Source organism: Bombina bombina, chromosome 3 (genome assembly GCF_027579735.1).
Source record: "Bombina bombina isolate aBomBom1 chromosome 3, aBomBom1.pri, whole genome shotgun sequence".
NCBI classification, from domain to species: domain Eukaryota; kingdom Metazoa; phylum Chordata; class Amphibia; order Anura; family Bombinatoridae; genus Bombina; species Bombina bombina.
Window position 1 is genome coordinate 73,917,245 of NC_069501.1, and position 23,425 is coordinate 73,940,669.

The window sequence follows — 23,425 nt, forward strand, 5'->3', positions numbered from 1 at the left end:
TGGTATAGGATACTGAGAAGCTGGCAGATGGTGGGCTACCCTCCCTATACATATCATTAAATAATTTGGTTAGATGTGAAGCTATAGCAGGAGATAATAGCTTGTAAAATTCACCAGGCAAGGCGTCCGGGCCTGCCGCTTTATTAATGGGCAAGTCCCCTATTCCCTTCACCACCTCTAACTCTGTAATGGGGAGATTGATCATTTCATTTATTTCTTCTGAGATACTTGGATACGGGATTTTTTTTCAAAAGTCCTCGCTATCTCTATTATTTGATATACTTGGAGAGTAGAGACCTTGATAATACTCTACAGTTATTTTTAAAATCTCTTCTGAATCTGAAATAGTTTGTCGTCTTTCTGAATAAGTTTGATTGGAGTATATCCTTTATCTTGCTTAACTAGCCTAGAGAGTAGTTTGCCTGCCTTATTCCCGCATTTATATAATTGTGATTGGAGTCTCAGTTCTTGTTGAGTAGCTTTATGTAGTAGGAAAGAATCTTTCTTTTTTTGCTTGTGTGTAATTGTTCCAAGTTGCAGATGTTTTATTAACTATATAACTATTGTAAGCATTTGATAGTGTTTTCATGATATTCTCTTCCTTTTTTTATAACTCTTAGTTCTGTTAATGTTATATGCTAATATCTCTCCCCTCATAACTGCCTTTGCAGCTTCCCAGAATATCATTGGACGATTTATGTATTCCCTATTAAAACGAACATATTCTTAAAATTTTAAGTTTAACATTGTTTTAAATTCTGGGTCTGTGGCCAGATATTGAGGAAAATAAAATTGATTGTTTTTAATTTTGGCATCCTGTGAACAAATTTCAATAGTTATTGGGGCGTGATTTGATATTGTAACCGGCAAAATTCTGGCCTCGATTTTTAGATTCAATAACTTCTCATCTATTAAAAATAGATCAATTCTCGAAAGAGACTTGTGTGCCTTTGAGAGGCAAGTACAATTTCTACTCTCTGGATTTTGAGATCTCCAAATGTCTTTTACTCTTAAATTATTGAATAATTTATTAAAAATTTTTGCTTCTAGATTATCTTTTTTTGTTTTCAGTATTGTGGCATTGTGTCTAAGTTTATCTAAGGCATATTGTGGTGACATATTAAAATCTCCTCCAATTATTAACATTCCTTCTATTTTTGAAAGTATCTTATTTTGTAGGGTTTCCCAGAAAACATAGTCTATAATATTTGGTGCATTTAGGTTACAGAGTGTATATATGGTGTTACCATTTTTAACCTTTACTATTAAAAACCTTCCCTCTGGATCTACTTCGAGAACCGTAGATGTTGCTTTAATTTTTTTCCCTAGTAGGATTGCTACCCCTCGTTTCCTTCCTAATGCTGGAGAGGCTATAACTTCCCTAACCCAGGATCTTTTCAATTTATATACTTCTTCCAGTTTAATATGGGTTTCTTGGAGGAAGGCGACATCTACCTTCAGTTTTTTTAAGGTGAGATATAATTGTGGTTCTTTTTATTGGGGATGTTTGCTCACCAATGTTCCATGAGACCATTTTACAATCGTTCGCTGTCATTATTAATTAAAACAGGTAAAAAGGAGAGAAAAAAAAAAGGGGCTAAATTATGAGCCACCCTCTCCCCGGTCCCCTCTCCCCCACCCCCCGGTCCCCTCATTCCCGTCCCATCTCCTTGGGAGTAATCCCGGTGCCCTTGCCCCCTTATTGATGTCCTAGTAGTCAGATTGGCTCCGACTAATGCATCTTCCCTATTTACAGACTGAGTATGCATTACAAAATTCAAGTTGGAGAAGCCCTTATTGAGTTTGATTTGTGATTTTAATTAATTATTTTCACCTTTTCCCTTGCGCCTGAGGTACAGCTTGCGTTATATATTTTTCAGCCTCTTTAGCTGTTTCAAAAAATTGAACGTCATTGCCTATTGTTATTTTAAGTTTGGCTGGATATATTAAAGTGGCTTGATAACCTTGGTTTATCAGGCGAGTACATACTGGTGCTAGTTCTCTCCTCTTAGCTGAGGTTTCCGCTGCGAAGTCCTGAAAGAGCATGATTTTGGTATTTCCCAATAAAATGGGTTGATTTTGTCTAAAGTGTTGGAGCAGAGTAAGTTTGTCTTGGTAGTTAAGTAATTTAGCTATAATAGGTCTGGGCCGAGCTTTCCCTCTCTCCAGGTTATACCACCCTAACCTATGAACCCTTTCAATTATAATACGGTGATGTGTTTGAGGTATTTGTAAAAGTTGTGGAATTATTACTGTAATTAATTTATTTAAATCCTCATACTGTTTATCTTCGGGAACTCCAATTATTCTAATATTGTTCCTTCTTGCCCGGTTTTCTAAATCTTCTATTTTTAGTTGCATTTTCAGTACTTTGGCATTTATTTCTTCTAAACTGGAGTTATGGTTTAGGGTGGTATCCTCTAAATCGGATATTCTCTGCTCTGCCTCAGAAATTCTTTTAGAGAACTGGTGTACTTCTGTAGTTAAAGAATTAATATTGTGCTTAATCTCATCTCTCAGTTGTTCGAACTTGGGAGAGAGGGCTTCTGATATTTTAGTAACTAATGTTTGTATATCAAGTTGTTCACTTACATATGAGGGGCTGCTAGAGCGAGTCTCTGCTGCATTTTCTTGTGTGTTCTTGTTTTTTCTCTCTCTTTGTTTTGCTGCCATGACTGAGGGAGGAGTTCTGATTTATGCAGTAATATATTTGTCCATAGATTTGTGCTAAATTGTGTGAATATGATGTGAATCACAGTGGAGGAGGATTGGTGAGGCGAGAGAAGGGGGAAGAACAAAAAATTGGATCCCCTCGAGTGAAAAAGAGAAAAAAAAAAAAAAAAAAAACGGAAAAGGAGGGGGGGAGGGAAAGGAGTGCAGTTAGTGAGGGTGACGAGTGATATGGTGCTAAAGTGGACTATGTGGAAAGACAGAAAGAAAGGGAAAAAAAAAAAAAAAGGAGCAAGTCCGTGTATTCAGAACACCTCAGTCATGCAGATCTGCAGTTAGGTATTTCCAGTTCTTTAATAAAAATGTATTCAATAAGTTATTATGCTCTGCCTCAATAAGAATATAATCTTTTGTCTTATTACCGTAGGTACAAATGATAATATTCCCTTTATTTATGTTTTTATAAAGTCTTAGGAGAGTCTTACTGGACTGAGCAATATTATACACCTTCAATTTACCCCCCAATCTAGTATAATGTCTAGGTTCTTATGAAAAGCTTACAAGGAGCAATTTTATCAGTTATTTTCAACAAGGGGCTAAGCTATTTCAATTACCCCAATGATCTCGCTTCAATTTGCTTTTCTGCTTCTATTAATCTCAGTCTATGTAATCACTATGAGCTATTTAGCCAATTTTATCTTTGATAAATTTCTATTTTATTAGGTTTGTCTCTTCAGGAATTTCCTTCTCCTAAACCATGTGCATTTTTAATCTGATGATAAATTCGTGCACTCTTAATATATTTACAGTGATACAATTTCTATTTTTACAAAGAGTAACAGTCAATACCTAGGATATAAAACACACAAGATATTTTTGCTTTCCCTCTGTTATGTATCATAATGAATAGGAACAAATTCTGATGTTTACTGTCCCTTTAATATACTTTTTACCTTGTATCTAAGCCTCTGCAGACTGCCCCCTTATTTCACATTTTTATTTTTGACAGACTTGCATTTTAGCCAATCAGTGCCCTCTCATAAGTAACTCCATGGGGGTAAGCACAATGTTATGTATATGACACACATGAACTAGCACTGTATAGCTGTGAAAAAAAACTGTCAAAATGCACTGAGATAAGGGACGGTCTTCAAGGGCTTAGAAATTTGCATATGAGTCTACCTAGGTTTAGCTTTTAATAAAGAATTCCAAGAGAACAAAGCAAATTTGATGATAAAAGTAAATTGGAAAGTTGTTTAAAAGTGCATGCCCTATCTGAATCATGAATGTTTAATTTTGACTAGACTGTCCCTTTAAGCTGCACAAATTAATTGCATGATTTTGCATAAATTGATCAAAGGAACATAAACCCCAACATTTTCTTTCATGATTCAGATAGAGAATACAATTTTAAACAACTTTCCAATTTACTTGTATTTTACAATTTTATTTCTTTTCTTGTTATCTTTTTTTGAAAAAGCAGGAAACTGTTTAGGAGCGTGCACGTGTCTGCAGCACTATATGACAACAGTTTTGCAACAGTGTTATATATTAGCAAGAGCATTACATGGCAGCGCTATTTCCTGTCATTCCCTATCTATCTAGATATCTCTTCAACAAGGAATAACATGAGAACAAAGCAAATTTGATAATAGAAGTAAATTGGAAACTTTTTTAAATTGTATTCTCTATCTGAATTATGAAAGGCATTTTTTGGATTTCATGTCCCTTTAACTGTTTGAGTAATTAAATTTCCAATTCGTTACTGGTACCATAAGAAAGATGTAAATTGGTTAATAGAAGAATCATGAAAGTTTAAATTTGACTTCCATATCCATTTAACTGATTTTGTATCATTAGATATTGTGCTTTTGAAGTCAGTGGTTATTTACTAATACAGTAATCATATGCAGGTGATGAGTGGTGCTCAGCAGACAAGAGATAACTACAGAGTATTTGACTTTCACTAGGCTGCTGTGTGTAACTCTGTTATCCAGTTCAGGGCAGATACATTATCAGCAAATTACAATTTGAGCAACAAACATTGAAAACATTTAATATTAACTAATTATAGCTTTAATAGTAGCTTACATTTTAGACGGTTAGTCAGTAAAATCACCCGGGTGGTTCACCCACTAAACAGCCCCTGGGGAGAACACTGCTATGTTATGTATATTCCTTATGTATTCTATTAAAATACCATTGAGATAAATATGTTTCTCTCTCTATACTTTAGCTAAAATACATATCTCATTGGTTTCCCATAACAATAAAAATATTGCAGGGTCAGGCTAGAACTTTTATGTCCGTTATATTTGGGAGATTGCCAAGGTTTGCAGCTCTCTGGCCCTGAAAGGGTTAATGTGACTGGGCATCTCTGCTGCACATGTAATAGCTTGATTACGCTTTACATTGCACTGCAATTGATTAGACAGGTTAAGAAAGCGTAGTCACAGTATGACTAATGTTAAACAGTGGAAGGTAGCGACCGCATGAAATAGAATGGGATTGCTTTTCTTTGTAAGTAGAATGACTCAAGTGCAGAGCACATGGGCATCACACAGTTCTGAATGAGCTGTCTGACATTCTGTATAGATGAAAGGTTGTAAGGTCCCTGTTTAGTTACAGACAATCATCTAGTCTGGAAGTTGCTTAATTTAATTGGCCCCTTTTGAAAACCCTTGCTGACATGTGGATAAGCGCAGTAATATAGCAAGAGAGAAAATCGTAGCATTCATGTCTGCAGAGAAATGAGCTCTGACACTGAGATTTGCATCTGAGTGCAATTTATGGACGTTTAAAGAGACACTAAATTAAGTCAAAATTAAACTTTCATGATTCAGATAGAGCATGTAATTTAAAAAAAAAACTAATTTCAGTTTACTTCTCTTGTTTACATCTTTTTGATGGTATCCTTTTTACAAACCTTTTTTCAAACTTGATGCTTTTCAAGAAGAGCATATTGAGGTAAGCTTAGGAGCAACACTGTAGGTATAACGTTGCAAACACTGCTGCCATATAGTGCTTCAGAAGTACATGCACACTCCTGACCGTACCTCAGTATGCTCCCTTAGCAGAGATTTATCAAAGGACTGTTATGTCCTGACACTGGAGCAATTGATATCACAATAGTACTGAAAAATTCACACACGAGAATGTAGTGGTATAATAAGTGTTTATAATTAACTTAAATGCAATAACATAAATCGGTAATCCGCTTATAAAGCAAGATAGTGAATATACTATAAACGTATTACTTATCTTCAGGTTTCAAATAAGGCATTCATATCAGCTTACAAGGTTAGATATGCAGATAAGTGCAGTTACAGTCAACATCTTCATTCAGTGGGAAACACACACAGCAGATAATGTTTGAGCCGTCTCTAAGATGTTGCTCAAAACTCTCCTGCCCCCTCTCAGCAATTCTAATACTTAAACTACAGTTTAGCAGGCGTGTCTAAAGTTATGTCAATCATATTATTAAATTTAGCAAACGTGTTAGTTCCTCATAACAAGAAACAGATTCTCACCCTAGGGCCTCTCATTGGAATGCAACACCCCCTTCTTTCTATATAAGAACACTGCTTGAGAACATAACAGCAGAGTGAAATACAAGTGCAACATTTCTTAAAACATATTTCTCTTAATGTTCGCCATGTTCGAACTTAAGTTTTCCTATTATCTTACTCTCTTGCTGAGAATAATTAAAAACAGGCAATGGAAGAAACTGTTCAAACAAGGCTGTGTGAAACATAAGATAATCTAACACAGCCTTATTTGCACATATTGCCTGATTTATAAATGTCACTAATTGTTCACAGAAGAAGAGAGAGATAAATAGAAAACTAGTTCTAACATGGCTTTATAGAAACTAGACCTTTACATTTATAGATTCAGTATTTAAACAAGTAATATAATTGTAAGAAATAAATATGCATACATATTATTATTATAAGCGTGATTTCTGCTTTGTATAAATAATTATGTCTAGTATTCCATGGCTTAGATCTCATTGTGACACTAAAGACAAAGCTGGGAATGGTCAGTAAATATCTTTTAACAAAAAAAAAAAAAAAGTTAATTACTTTGTTGACTTGAATCAACTCATTGCTACAACATCTACAGAATGCAATAAGAATGATAAGCCATTGGCAGGTAAAATACGTATTTGAAAGGATTTCTCCATTAGTGCAGTGCCGGTTTCAGCACATCTCTGTGAGCGTATTCCCTGTGGTTATGGCATTTCACAAATTTGTAATAAAAGACGTTGAAGTAATATTTGTCTTATTCTAACCCCCAAGCAAACCAGTGCTAGCAAATAATATGACCTTTCAGAGAATTGCTGTTATCAGCTCTTCCACCAAAGCCGTTCATCAGCTGTCCTAAACCGTTTTATTGAGTGAGGTCGGACTTGGAACTATATATTTTGTTTATCTTCATTCATTTTATGGGATGTTTTGTTATACATTAGAAAGAACACTATTGTTGTTCCTTATGTAATTAATGCACGTCAAATGTATGTTTAATACTTAGGTATTTATACTCATTGGGTGACAGGAACTCCTTCAGCTGAATTAGTGAAGACCGGCACGTCTGCAAACTTGACAAAAAAGATTGTTTATTGAAAGCACACAAAAAAGCAAAAAGCAAATGCTCTGTTAGATTAAAGTATCATTGCTCTATTGCTTGCATATAACTATGTGTTTAACACCTGAAAATGGGCTAATACATAGTTAGTCAGCTATAGAGCAACAATGCACTAATGGGACATAGTTGAACACATCTGGTGAGCCACAGACAAGAGGAATATGTGTGTAGCCACTAGGGATGTGCATTTAACAGTTTCATTAGCTGCCAAATGCAGAAAAAGGTTGTTGCTCGTGGCATTCAGCAGTTTTCGGAGCCGGATTTTTTTCTTGTGAAAGTGCAATACACTAAGATCTGGATTTACACAAATTTGAATGTGTTGGATCTGTTGCACTTTCACAAGAAGAAATCCAGTTTCGAAAACAGCCGAATGCCTCAATCAGCTGCTTTTTCTTAAACTGCCCCATACAGCAGTTATTTGTAGTCTTCCTGCCCTTTTAGTCAGTGCACAATGGGGGTTCCTTTTGGTGACACAAATACACAGGTTACCCAAGTGTTATGTCCTCTTTCTATTCTTCTAATGACTCATTAGACAAGAGTCAACATTAAAAGGGACAGTAAAGTCAAAATTAATCTTACATGAATTGGATAGAACTTTCCAAGCCATGTTAAACCCATGATAAAGACACATGCACGCTCCTGAGCTCCCATCAGCCTACCTAGGTTTACTCTTAACAAATGATATCAAGAGAATAAAGCAAGCTTGATGATAATAATAATAAAAGTAATTTGGAAAGTTGTTTAAAATCATATGCTCTCTGAATCATGAAAATGTAATTTCATTCATATGGCATGGAGAGTCCACGAATCATTTAAATTACTAGTGGAATATTCACTCCTGCTGTATCACTTCCCTTACCCATAACCTCCAGTCATTCTCTTTGCCTCTGTCAAGGGAGGATGTCCGAAGTTGGTGTCTGAAGATATGTAATCCTTTTATGGGTACTTTTCCCTGCAAGCAAGGATTTGGGGCTGTGCTGTGTCCATGTCAATCTCTTTAGTAAGAGTAATGGTGGCGTTTAGCAGTTAGAAGACGGCAAGGTGGTCCTTGCTTTATTTCTAACAACTATGCTATCCCTATTATAGAAAACCAGAGTTGGTTACTCTGTTTTTTCTTTTTCTACAGGTCACTGTTAGATGTGGAGTAATCTGACAGACCTAAAAAGCTATTCCCTGCTGCTTCCACGGGTAAGTGCTAGGATAGAAGGTGCCAGCACTCTAGAAGTTAATTGTACAAGATTTCTGTGGAGTGTGGACGGTAATCAGGGGAACTTGTATGCTAATACAGAGCATATTATTTTCTGGGCAGGGAACATGTAAGGAGCACTGCATTAAGGGACTTTCTGGCTGAGAGGACTCTTGTTATATAGTGGGCTATATAGGTGTCTGGGCTCTGTAAATTTTGGGTATTTATCCTCCTTTACGTTTTAGGAGGTGTTTTTGGTGCTTGTTTGCCGGAGTTTTGGCAGCTTCCTGTTGTGGTCATGTGACTTGTCTGTCAGCCGCTCCGCTTTGGCCTTAGAGGTTTAGCCTCACTATAGGAAGTGCTCTGTTTTCACACTGTTTCTTTCAGAGTGAGAGGCGTGTGACGTAGTTATTTGAATTGCGGTCATGTGACCACGTTTGTTTTGCGCTTCCTCTATCTGGCTCTGCTTGCAGACCGGAGGTTTCTCTGACAAGGTGTCTTCGACAGCGGCTGTTAGTGGATGGTTGGTGAGGACTAAGAGCTCAGTGGTCTTTAGGAGCGGTAGCCCTCAGCAGAGCTGAGGTTTTTTGGTGTCTGGATTTTTTGCAGCTATCAGTAAACTGTTTGCAGACATATTAGCCTGTTTATATTTGATAGAGCTAGTGTATCTTATAAAGACTTTGCTGATTCCCTGTCATTATGGACACTAATGAAAATTTAAATTTGCCAATTGACAAATGTTTTGCTTGGAGGCTCAAGTGGTTCCTCCTGTGCAATTTTGCTCCTCTTGTTTAAATAAGACATTATTATTTAAAGATAAGATTTCTCCCCAGAGCCTTCTGTCTCTCAGGATAATGTTGTTTTAGCAACGCCTCAGCTTTCCCCTCAAAAATCCCAAGCTTCACATGCAGTGCCCTGCGGTTCCTCTCAACAACCTCCTGGGGGTGTTTATTTACCTGAGGATTTTGCTGCGCAGATAACTTCTGCTGTTTCATCAGCCTTATTAGCTTTACCGAAAGTTTCTGGTAAGCGCAAGAGTAAATCTAAAAATATTAATGTTAATAAGGGTTCTGAATCTGCTAAGTCTTCGTTAGTCAGTTTATCTCAGTTATCTGATGAGGATGATTGCTCAGTGGCTTCTGAGGGGGAATTGTTAGATTCTGATACTGTAGTGACTAATTCCGCAGATTCAGAGGAGATTAATTTCAGATTTAAGTTAGAACACATTTAGAGTACTTTTAAAGGAGGTTCTTGCTACTTTGGAAGAATCCGACTTGTCTGTCGTTGAGAATCCAAAGAGGTCTAGTAAACTTAATAGAGTATATGATGTACCCTCATCTGTGGAAGAGTTTCCAGTTCCAGACCGTATGGTAGCTATCATAACTCAGGAATGGAATAAACCAGGGATGCCTTTTTCCCTGTCCCCTGTTTTTAAGAAGAGGTTTCCTGTTGCTGACTCTATTCGTGACTTGTGGTGCACAGTGCCCAAGGTAGAGAGAGCTATCTCTATTCTTGCCAAGAGAACTACTATTCCTATTGAAGTTAGTTGTTCTTTCAAGGATCCCATGGATAAGAAGCTTGAGGTTTTTTTGAAGAAGATGTTCGTACATCAGGGATTACAGTGGCAGCCTGTTGCTAGTATTGCTACAGTTGCACGATATAGCTTAATCGTGCGCACGATTTAGCAAAATATGCTCACGATTTATAAAAAAAATCTTGTGTGACACTTCTGGGGCTCCATAAAAGGCAGAGGTCTATTGAGAACTGCTGTGAACTTATATTTGAATCAGTGTACAGTTAACTGAGTGTGTCATTGCAAAGGAGTTAGTTAAATGGGACACTCAAGTCAAAATAACCTTTTATGATTCAGATAGAGCAGCAGTTTTAAGACACTTTCCAATTTACTTCTATTATCAAATTGTGCACAGTCTTTTTATATTCACACTGGGGAACAAAATCCTAATGAGCATGTGCACAAGTTCACAGGGTATACATATACTTGTCTGTGATTGGCTGATGTCTGTCACATGATACAGGGGCTTAGAATATGAGAGAAAAAATTAATTTGTCAGAAAAAAATCTACTGCTAATTGGAAATTCAGAGTAGGTGTTTTTGCATTGCATTTTTATTATGCCCTTGTTAATTATGTAATTCTACTGCATCGTTCATGAACTGGACATCACTATGGGCTTGATTTATGAAGCACTTCTCCCTATGATTGCAGGTTCTCACAAGAGAACCTACAGTCACGATTTATCAAGCAGCGGCCATGAGACCGCTGCCTCTCTACCCTCTTCTCCTAGTCTGACAGTTCCTGCCCGCTCGTGATTGGCTGTGTGTGGGTAGGTGGCGGGATCGCAGGTGAGCGCAAAATAGCGCTCGTGTGCAATGTTAAATTACGGCAGCAGATTGTTGCCCACCAGAGGAGAGCTGGGGCGGACAGGGACGAATATGTACGCCCCTGTCCGTCTCTTGATTGATAAATTGAGCCCTATGTGTCAGTGAGGATCAGCACAAACTGGTAAGTTACTGTGCACTTATCAAATTCAACAGATAAAATGAAATATAGAAGAAAAAGGGATAAGGAGGAACAAGATAGGTAATGAGAGATTTGGCGCACTATCTTCCTCAAATAATAAAACCTAACACTTTATTGTTATTCACTAAAAAGCTAGTATCCAAAATAGGTCAATACTAGTTATATCACCAGTCCACACTGCCAGAAATTAAACTAGTGTATAAGGAATGATACATTAACATAAACTGCAATGGAGTTGGACTCCCAAATCAATGGAGACCATAACCGCAGCACTGATTCCACTCATACAAAAAAATCATGCCGTCATGTCCCCATAGCGTGATCTTCCAATCACCCAAATAGTGCCAGTGAATCATTTCTTTTTTGTAAGTAACTGTGCACTTCAGCTACAGTCACATGGATTTCTGTTAGCATTATGTTATGTGACAAACAGTACAATTAGTATTGCAATTAAAGCATAGTTATACTTTCACAATACAATGCTAAATAATCTGTGATTACCTTGTATCTAAGGCTTTGCACCAATCCCCCTTATCTAAGAGGTGTGTGCATACTTGAATTTAGCCAATCGGGGATCACTCACGATTTAATGAGTCAGCTCAGTGTTATTTATAATGGTACACATTAAAGGACCAGTAAACACAGTAGATTTGCATAATCAACAAATGCAAGATAACAAGACAATACAATAGCATTTACTCTGAATTTCAAATGAGTAGTAGATTTTTTTCTAACAAATTTCAAAGCTATGTATATTTCCACTCCCCCTGTACCATGTGATAGCAATCAGCCAATCACAAATGCATATACGTATAGTCTGTGAATTCTTGCACATGCTCAGTAGGAGCTTCTGACTCAAAAAGTGTAAATATTAAAGACTGCACATTTTTTTAATGGACGTTAATTGGAAAGTTGTTTAAAATTACATGCTGTATCTGAATCATGAAAATGTAATTTGACCTGAGTGTCCCTTTAACTAGCTTTGGTCTTGCTGTGAAAAACTTATAAAATGCTATTGATTTTAGTTCTTATAAATTATATTAATAAAACATTGTTAGTTGTGCAAAGCTGGGGAATGGGTAGTAAAGGCACTATCTTTTTACACAATAAAACATTTGAAGTAGACTGTCCCTTTAAACTTTACACTGTACTCAGACAGATATCTCCATGTAAACAACACATTTTGCAGCTATACTGCTTTGGGATCCAATCCCTATCTTTTGGCTAAGCTGTGCAATGCACAGCATTGTGTGTACAATAACACAGGCTTCCATGATTCTATTGTGCACAGAGCATTATGAAAATGTATAGTTCTAACTGCCATTTCTTTCTTTAGGTAGTGGAATCAAATGAGATGTTTCCATAGTATTAATAAAACACAAATTGCCTGCTTAAAAAAAGACAGAAGACTCTGACAATATTTTATAAAGAAATTATAGAAAAATATGTATTTGAAATTGTACAATTCATAACTTTTTACACGGAGCACAACTTTTTTGTTTTGAGAATTCAGTTTTTAACCTGAATAATTAACTAATTTCTGTTCAATATATACTATAAATATAATATAATTTACACCAATTTCACCTCCAATAATTTTGAATATAATTGCCTTGTTTTGTGAAGAAAGGATAAATATACGTTGTGAGCATTGCAATACTAAATGTACTGTTGCATAAAATAATGCTAACATTCTTCTTAGATTCTTGCACCGGGGCCCTGTGGTTTCTAGTTACGCCTCTGTTAAGGTGGAATAACATGATTATAATAAATTATAAATTGTGCGCATGATATAGCTAAATCGTGCTCATGATATTGCTAAATTGTGCGCACGATTTAGCTAAATCGGGAGCACGTTTAACTAAATTGTGCGCACGATATAGCTTAATCGTGAGCACGATATAATAAATTGTGCGCGCGATTTAGCTAAAACGGGAGCACGTTTAACTAAATTGTGCGCACGATATAGCTTAATCGTGAGCACGATATAATAAATTGTGCGCGCGATTTAGCTAAAACGGGAGCACGATTTAACTAAATTGTGCGCACGATATAGCTTAATCATGGGCACGATATAGCTTAATCATGCGCATGATTTAGCTTAATCGTGCGCACAATTTAACAAAATTGTGCGCACAATATAGCTTAATCGTGTGCACGATTTAGCAAAATCTGCTCATGATTTATAAAAAAAATCTTATGCGACACCTCTGGGGCTCCGTATATTCTGAGTTTTATTGGTGCTGATTATATTTTGTTCACCTACTGAAGCATGCAAATACTCTAACTAGTGTACTGTGAGTGACATCTAGTGGGGAACTTGTATAATTACAGTTGGCTTTGTGTGATGTATCTGTCCAGTGCTGTATTTCAGCGATAGCCTATATCCTAGCACATGGGGGCCCCAGATCAATATTTTAGAAACCTAATGGGCCACATATAAATGGATGGCTATTAAGCAAATATATTTACTAAAAAATGTCCAGTGGCACAGGGATAGATTAACATAAGGTTGCATGGAACCCTCTGTCTGATTCCTTTTTTTTTTTTAGTTATGATCACTCACAAGATTATAGAAAGGTAAATTTACTGTGTCTTTAAAGGGACAGTCAAGTCCAAAAAAAACCTTTAATAATTCAAATAGGGCATGTAATTTTAAACCATTTTTTTCCATTTTAATTTGATCACCAATTTTGCTTTGTTCTCTTGGTATTCTTAGTTGAAAGCTAAACCTAGGAGGTTCACATGCTAATTTCTTAGACCTTGATGGTCGCCTCTAATCTAAATGCATTTTGACAGTTTTCCACCACTAGAGAGCATTAGTTCATGTGTTTCATATAGGTAACATTGAGCTCACGCACGTGAATTTACCGAGGAGTGAGCACTGATTGGCTAAAATGCAAGTCTGTCAAAAGTCTGTCTAAGTCTGCAGAGGCTTAGAGATAATCACAGAGGTAAAACTTGTATTATTATAACTGTGTTGGTTATGCAAAACTGGGGAATGGGTAATTGAGGGATTATCTGTCTTTTAAAACAACAACAATTCTGGTGTTGACTGCCCCTGCATTTCTTGGCGTGAAGGATAGGCAAAGCCCAGTACAATATAGCAGTGCCTGACATGAGTTTAGTTACATTTACATATTGTTCTTTGCTTTTTTAATTAACCCCTTTGCTACCTGAGAAAAACTTGCATAACATACAGGATAATTTTTTAGCATTTTTGCTATCACTCCATTCAAACAGAAATAGAGCCTTGTTTTGTTTTGTTTTTAAGTAGAAAAAAAGTTCTACAATTCAGTGAGTTCAGCCCCTGTGAAGTCTGTACTTTCATTCTAAGTTGGAGAATATTTGAGAATTGGGCCCCTAGTTTTGGCTACCTGACATTGATATATTTTACATATTTCACATTACACATTTTCAGAGTTTCAACTTAGTCTATCAGTCCCTGATGTTAACAACATTATATTAACTTAAAGAAGCAAATGTTGACAACAGTTAAAGGACCAGTTAACTTTTATGTTTTGCATCTTGTCTGTTAAAGATCAATTTGCTATTTAATATAGGCAAGACATTGATTGGAACAGTCCAATCACTGCGCTCAGAATAAGGATCATTTTTATGCAAGTACTCTCCTATCTGCGTGCAGCGCAGTTCCCTTCCAACATCGATAGTGACTGCTGATCACATCAGCGCTCCAATTACACAATGGGCCTGGTGGTTGGACGCTCTCAGTGCTGCGTGAAGTTAGTGTAAGGTGACAATAGCAGTGGTAAGGCAAGGTATAGTGCCATATGTGTCATCTTAGTATTTACTCCAGTCATAGCTATATCCCAGGGCCAGACTAGATGAGACATTAAGTGATGACCACAAAGTCTTAGGGCATTGCACAAGATTGGTACCTGCAGCTGTAGTGTGTCCCTGTGTAACCTTTCTCATTCCCTGTGCTTCTGGAACTTCTGGGTCAGCAATCAACATCGCTCCCCAAATTCTGCACCAACAAGGGCTCCCCTACAGTTTTCTCTGAGTAGCAAACATCCATTGTAATAGGAGGCCCATCTGTCACCTCCACTATGAGCAGCAGCTCAGTCTCACTTATAAGTAGCAAGCTTGGTTGAGAGTTGGCCACAGATGTAGTTAAGTGCAGTGTTTGATCACAAAATCAATTTTTGATACTGTGCATTTAAAAGGCACTCTACTGCTTCTAATAAGCATTGATCTGCATTCACCATCTTGTAAGTAAAGTCATATTTTTACATTAAACGGTAGCTCCCCAAGGATTCAAGTAGCAAATGCTAGGCTAGGAGCAAATATGTCCCAGTTAGCAGCCACAAGCTGACTACTTTACCTGGGTCACGGGTGGGAGGGGGGAAGGGGTGTTGCAAGCTCACAGGAGGCTGCTGTTAAAGCTGCAACAGTTCAGACCAGTGTGCATGTTGGGAAAGCAAGACAAATGCATCATTATCTGTACCAGTAAACTCTCATACCATCAATTCTTACACTTAAGAGAATTCATGGTACAAATAGTCAAAGATTCGGCAGATTATCCATTTCTAACACACAGTATCTAACATACTTAAAGGGACACTGAACCCACATTTTTTCTTTAATGATTCAGACAAAGCAGCAAATTTAAGCAACTTTCTAGTTTACTCCTATTATAATTTTTTCTTCGTTCTCTTGGTATCTTTATTTGAAAAAGCAGGACTGTATAAGCTTACAAGCCGTCCCATCTTTGGTTCAGCACCTCGGTAGCACTTGCTGATTGGTGGCTAAATGTAGCTACCCAGGGTGCTGAACCCAAGATGGGCCAGCTCTTAAGCTTACATTCCTGCTTTTTCAAATAAAGATAGCAAGAGAAGGAAGAAAAATTGATAATAGGAGTAAATTAGAAAGTTGCTATAAATTGCATGCTCTAAATGAATCATGAAAGAAAAAATATGGGTTTAGTGTCTTTCAGTTTCAGTTCTATAGCAGCAGTGCATTATTGGAACTTTTCTGAACACATCTAGTAAACCAATGAGATTTGACATATGTGTGTAGCAACCAATCACCAGCTAGTTCTGAGTAATGCATTGCTGCTGAACCTATCAAGCTATAATTTTTAATTTAATCTACAAAAAACAATAACGGTTAATTTGATAAAGTAAATTGAACAATGAAAGTTTATTTATGTCCCTAAAATTCCCAAACATTGTTTTCCTTTTATTGCCGGTTTAAATTGCTGTCCAGTCTATAGCAAGTATCTGAGTTTTTGTAACCTTAAAGGGACAGTCAACACCAGATTTTTTGTTGTTTTAAAAGATAGATAATCCCTTTATTACCCATTACCCAGTTTTGCATAACCAACATTGTTTTATTAATACACTTTTTACCTCTGTGATTAACTTGTATCTAAACATCTTCTGACAGCCCCCTGATCACATGACATTTTATTTATTATCTTTTGACTTTTATTTTAACCAATTAGTGCAGTGTCTGCCACAATCCACGGGCGTGATCACAATGCTATCTATAGGGTTTACTTGAACTAGCTCTCCCCTGCTGGGAAAAGCAAATACAAAAGCATGTGATTAGAGGCGGCCTTCAAGGGTTTAGAAATTATCATATGAGCCTTCCTAGGTCTAGCTTTCAACTAAGAATACCAAAAGAACAAAGAAAAATTGGTGATAAAAGTAAATTGGAAAGTTGTTTAAAATTACATGCCCTATTTGAAACATGAAAGTTTTTTTTGGACTTGACTGTCCCTTTAATGTAAATTTTTTGAGTGTACAGTATTCTTTTCTTCACACACAGCTAGATTTCTTTGAACCAAATCAATAAATAATTAAGTGTTTTGCTTCAACTTGATATGCCTTTTTTTTTAAAAAAAAACTTTGGAACATTATTAATTAGCTAATGATGTGTCTTCATTATCCTCATTAACTCTTTTCTAAAGAGGAACTATCCATATAGGTAAAAATATAATTACGGATAAACTGTTTTCATCTTTACTATAAAGACTGTGAGCTAGGTCATAGCAATTAATAGATTAAACCATTAAATTCCCAATTTTATTCCCTGTAACTATGGAAACGCTGTTAATAACTAACATCCACCTAAGTGGGAACTAGATGTTCACAGAGGATAAAATGTCATTTGGGATAATTAATTTAACCACTTCATTATTTATGTGTTAGGGATGTGTAAGGTTGTAATTCTCTTTACTCTAGGTTGTTGTATTAGGCTATAGAAAACATACATTTCAGGACCATCTTGACAAATACACAATGGACAAAGGCTATTCCCTTACAAACTACAAAGTAAGTCAATCCATCCACACATTTACTTAACAAAGACTTCTATTTACTCACATGGGTCCACACATGAATAGACTGTTTCAAGCATCAAACACAGCCTAACACTAATACATGCAATTCAAGCTTAAATAGCACAGTTACACTACAATCTAGTAGCTATTAGTGTAAATATACCTACATATATACACATATACATATACAGGGCTCAAGTCCTAAGCTACTAGCCAGCCCAAAATGTTACTCGCCTCTTTTGATCCCATCCTCTACCCCCCCATTCTTTGCATACGTTTAGCCAATGTGAAACACCTTACTGTGCAGTCGTTTTTTTAATATTGTTTTTGTTTTATGCTATGATATCAATAATGCTACATACAGTAATAAATGAACTAAAATAAGTGCATAGCCATTAGCAACATCAACTAGGGTTCTGGGGAAGGCAACAGCTAAGTTGTTGAACTGAGAGAAAGCAGAGAGTGTTTACATTAATGTGAGGTCATAGCAGACCTGGTGATTTTTTTATAATTATCATCTCACATCTATCTTTCTCCACTACCTCCTCTCTTCAATTTCTTTTTTTACCCCCCCCCCCTTCTCTCTCAGGCCATATCTTCTATTTACACTCTCTTTCTCTCTTTTTTCTCAAACCTCTTCATTCTTTTTTTTCTCCACTCTTTTCTAACGCTTTATTTTTCTCCACTTTCACTTTTCCTCTCCAATCTCTCTCTGCCCCTGTTTACCCTCTCAGTAGAAACAGTCTACGCACTCATGGGGTCCCTATAGCCCTAGAGGAATAACATATCCTTGCCTTTTCATGGATTTATAATATCACGTTACAAATATAATAAATTACAAGAGTATTGCATTAACCCCTTCAGGACGGAGGCAACTGTGTAACTTCCAAACGTAAACATGACCGTGACTGCGATCATGTGATTCCAAATACCGCTGATTGGCTCCTCGGGGGCTACCTATGTTGCTAGGCATGTCCCCAGTTGGATCCACTGGAGGTTTCACAAGGAGGGGACCAGGATGCCGCAAAAGTTAGGACGCTCCATGTCGTTATAAAGGTGTTAAAGCCCAGCGCTTTTAGGACGACATGGAAGTCATAATGGGGTCTAGGGGCTAGGCAATGCTATTGTTTTATTGGACTAACTATACATTTTAAAAAGGCAAGCTTTCGAGAGTTTCTTCTCTTCCTGAAACAATATTGCTTGTCTTTTTTCCTCCCGATGTATAGTTAGTCCGATAAAAAGTATCAATAAAAAATAAAAAAAAGTATTCGTACAGTGATTTTACAATGAGGAAGAGTGCCGTTATTTCACTATTACTTTTTATATGTGATTTATGTATAAATCCCAATAACTACAATTAGATTATTTTACTTGCTACATATACAAATTATTCCACTCAACTTTTAAAGAAAGGGAGAACAATCAAAGTCACAATTCAAATCGTATGGTTCTGACGTTCTCAACGTATAAATCCATAGCATATCCCACCACATCTAGGCATCTCTGCCATTTCTGTAGTCTGAGACCTAACGAGGCTGACACTAAGAACATATTAATTAGTAGTCTACTTCAGAGTATTCACATCTCTAATATCAGACTTCACTAAATGATCTGAGGTTAAGGACCCTTTTATAAGCAGTTGGTGGATCTGTAAAGCTTTGATGGCTGGTTTACATTTTTCTAAAACATTTAACTGCTTTCTGATAATCCTTAACGGGACGCTGAACCCAATTTTTTTTTTTTCATAATTCAGATAGAGCATGCAATCTTAATCAACTTTCTAATTTACTCCTATTATAATTTTTTCTTTGTTCTATTGCTATCTTTATTTTAAAAGCAGGGATGTAAATCTTAGCAGCCAGCCCATTTTAGGTTCAGCACCATGGATAGCGCTTGCTTATAAGAGGCTTACATTTATCCACCAATAAGCAAGCATAACCTAGGTTCTCAACCAAAAATGGGCCGGCTCCTATGCATCACATTCCTGCTTTTTAAATAAAGATAGCAAGATAATGAAGAAAAATTGATAATAGGAGTAAATTAGAAAGTTGCTTAAAATTGCATGCTCTATCTGAATCATGAAAGAAAAATATTTGGGCTTAGTGTCCCTTTAAGAGGTCCCAATTAAGGGGATACTAAGAACTTATTAGATTTCATATTCCTTCCTCTAATTATGGGTGCCACCATTTTGAAACCTAGGTTACACTGCAGGTATCTGTAGGAGAGTGGTTGCACGTGTGTAAACAGGTCAGCGCTGTGCGACAAATATTAACCTTTATAAGTGACAGCCTTGTAGCTCACATCTGTGGGATATCCTCTAACAATACTTTATTTTTTAGCATTACCTGGGTCCTAGTTCTTTTTGCAATCTCAGGGATTGACGCTTAGGGAGTCCTTTAAATGCAGTAGGAGAATGAAAGCTGTCAAGTTGTTCCTATCTGTTGTTTCTGTGATCTTAAAGGGCCATTGTAGTGATAAAGAATATGATCTAATTCGTTAGAGAGTATGTTATTGTAATGCTAGGGACATGGCAAGAGCTGCACAACTCCCACTGCTGATTGGTTCAGCAGAAAGAGGCTGTACCCTGAGTAGGGACCATCCCATAGGACAAATTATTATAGCAATGTCCCTTCCTTTCTTGTTTTGTATCTGCATATCACCCTTAGGGAGTTTGTTTGTGTAATGGATTTGAAACACATTTTCTTTTGTGATTCAGACAGAGCATAACATTTAAAAAAAAAAAAGTTTCCAATTCACTTCTTTTATCAAATTTGCATTGTTCTCATGGTATTCTTTGTTGAAGAGATACCTAGGTAGGTGTCTGCAGCACTACATAGCCGGAAATAGTGCTGCCCTCTAGTGCTCTTCCAAATGGATAACATTCGTGCAAAATCGCTGCCATATAGCGCTGCCATATAGCGTGAGCTTATGTCCCTGCTTTTTAACAAAAGATACCATGAGAATGAAGACAAGTTGATAACGGAAAAGTTGTTAAAACTGCATGCTCTATCTGAATCATGAAAGTAAAAAATGTGTGTTTCATGTCCCTTTAAGGGTGATGGGGTAACGACAAGTGGACCCCTTGCACTGTGTGCCCTAGAGTGATATGGTTGCCCCTGCACCACAGGCAGCTGCCTATGGGTAATTACAAATGTGAGTCTGTTAATAAAACACCAAGCAGGGAGCAGTGAGGGAATATTGCTTCATACCTGTGGGTGTGTCATGTGACTGTCACGTGATCAAGGAGAGCGGCCATGTCTGTGCACTATGATTATATATGGTGTACTTTATTATGTATTTATTAGACATATTCTAGCAGTACATGCCAAGTGTTTTGCACCTCGTCATGACGTTGGTTTTGTTTTTCCTTCCCAGAGGCTGACCTAGTTATCAATGAAGTGATGTGGTGGGATCATGGAGTCTATTACTGCTCAGTAGAGGCTCAAGGTGACACAGCAGGGGACCCTGATAAAGAAGTGAAGCTCGTTGTGCTACGTAAGTTGTGTTAGATTGGCTTCAGGACTGTGCTTCACTAAGGAATAGAGGGAAACGCTGCAGTATAAAGGGCGGGATATATTCAGCATTAGGTAAACTTGTACCCTAAATACAAGATGAGCAGAGGCTGGTTAGCTAGTGGCTCCGCTCTTGCAGGGAGATCATTTAAAGGGACATGTGTTATAATATTTTTTATTGCTCTATTGTTAAAGGGACAGTCAACTCCAAAATTATTTTTTAAAAATATAGATAATCCCTTTGTTACCCTTTCCCCAGTTTTGCACAGAAAACTGTTATATTAATACACTTTTTACCTCTGTGATTACTTTGTATCTAAGCCTCTTCTGACAGCCCCCCGATCACATGACTATTTGTTTATTATCTATTAACTTGCATTTTAGCCAATTAGTGCTGTGTCCTGCAAAACTCCACGGGCATGAGCACACTGTTATTTATATGGCCTACATGAACTAGCAGTCTCTTGTTGTGAAAAGCAAATATAAAAGCATGTGATAAGAGGCTGTCTGTAGTGGCTTAGAAACAGGCAGACATTTAGTGGTTTAAATGTTATAAAGTGTATTAATATAACTGTGTTGGTTGTAGAAAACTGGGGAATGGGTAGTAAAGGCATTATCTATCTTTTTAAACAATAACCATTTTGGTGTTGACTGTCCCTTTAACACTGCTTTGTTTTGCATTCAATGGACATATCTCTTCAAAATCCTTAAATATATTTATCCTTTCTCCTCTGCTGTGGCACAGTTTTTATTAAACAGATTTGTACACTTTACAGAAGCACTATACTAGATATTTATTTATTATGTGCCAGCATATCCCTTAACACTATAACTCAGACTGTGAAGCGGCACGTTGCCACCTGTAATGTATGCGCTGGTTCAGCACGGTGCGCACTACTGGACATGTGAGCTGACGTTCTGTTTCTCTTGGTCCCTACAGACTGGCTAACGGTGATATTCATCGTTCTTGGAGGGCTGCTGCTGCTTCTTTTTATCTCGATTTGCTGGTGTCAGTGCTGTCCCCATTGCTGTTGCTGCTACGTCCGGTGTCCCTGCTGTCCAACTAAATGCTGCTGCCCAGAAGAAGGTAAAACACACTTATGGATATTTTGCTCCTCTTAATAGGAATGTCAATAAAAAGAAATAACTCCGGCCTTGGATAAATGTGTTTAAAAAGGGTCTTTTATTTTCTTACATGGTCCAAAGTACAGAAAAAACGTTTCAGGTCCTTAGTCATGCCTGATGTATATATACAAAGTGGTCTTTTATTGATTCACCCGCATCCTATTACACAATATCACCATCTAGTGGTCAATTTTCATATTATAAGTTTTTTTCTTTAATGATGCCATCTAGTGGACATTATGTATATCATCCATAAATAAAATTATATTCAGTCTAAAGCAGTGTTTCTCAACCACAGTCCTCAAGTACCCCCAACAGGCAAGGTTTTCATTATAGCTGAACCAGTGCACAGGTGAGGTAATCGGCTGAACAGTAATCATGGTTACTAACCTGCTCTCACCCATCAGCTGATTATTTCACCTGTGCACTGGTTCAGCTATAATACAAACCTGGCCTGTTGGGGGTACTTGAGGACCGCAGTTGAGAAATACTGATCTAAAGTGTGTATATACAAAAGTTAAAAAAATAAGTTTATACATTGTTAAAGCACTTTTACACCTAGTAGTATGACACATAGTGCCTCTACTTATATAGCACTGGTAGAGAAAGCTATAGAGAAATTGTTATTTAAAAATAAAGTAACAAAACTCCATCCAATGGGGATTTAAAAAAAAGACAAAAAAGCTTTTGATTCACTGAAGAATCACAAAGGGACACTGAACCCAAATTTATTCTTTCATGATTCAGATAGAACAATCAATTTTAAGCAACTTTCTAATTTACTTCTATTATCCATTTTTCTTTGTTCTTTTGCTATCTTTATTTGAAAAAGAAGGCATCTAAGCTAAGGAGCCAGCAATGTTTTGGTGCAGAACCATGGACAGCAATTTTTTATTGGTGTTGTCCAATCAGCAAGGACAACCCAGGTTGTTCACAAAAAATGGGCCGGCATCTAAACTTACATTCTTGCTTTTCAAATAAACATACCAAGAAAATGAAGAAAATTTGTTAATTGGATTAAATTGGAAAGTTGCTTAAAATTGCATGCTCTATCTGAATCACGAAAGTGTCCCTTTAAGGAAGCCGATAATGGCGGAGCTACAGTTATAATGAATAAGTCAGATAACACAAAAGTTAAATGACGCACAGGTTTAAAAAAAAAAAAAAAAGTAGAAAATATAACATTGAAAGCTGTAAAAAGAGGAATTATTACAGAACATTTTATAAATTGGTAAAACATCAAATTAAGCCCAATATATGGCCACTAGACCACCAGGAAGACCAATAGTGGCAGGTGTGGGGTCAGTTTTCTCATAAAATCGCTATATTTTTAGACAGAGTCTTACAACCTTTAGTTGTCAAGACAACCTCATATCTAAAGGATAGTGGCATTTTTTTCGATAAACTAAAAAAATTGTGACATATTCGTGAAAAATGT

General features: G+C 36.8%; 1 protein-coding gene across 1 annotated transcript in view; it reads left to right on the forward strand.

The window, feature by feature from the left end:
* The window catches only part of ILDR1 (immunoglobulin like domain containing receptor 1), a 107,241-nt gene that overhangs the window by 62,752 nt on the left and 21,064 nt on the right, over nucleotides 1–23,425 (forward strand). The window contains exons 4-5 of the mRNA XM_053705869.1: nucleotides 20,726–20,845; nucleotides 21,803–21,949. Of these exons, the coding sequence (XP_053561844.1) occupies nucleotides 20,726–20,845; nucleotides 21,803–21,949 (267 nt within the window). The remainder of the gene's footprint in view (nucleotides 1–20,725; nucleotides 20,846–21,802; nucleotides 21,950–23,425) is intronic.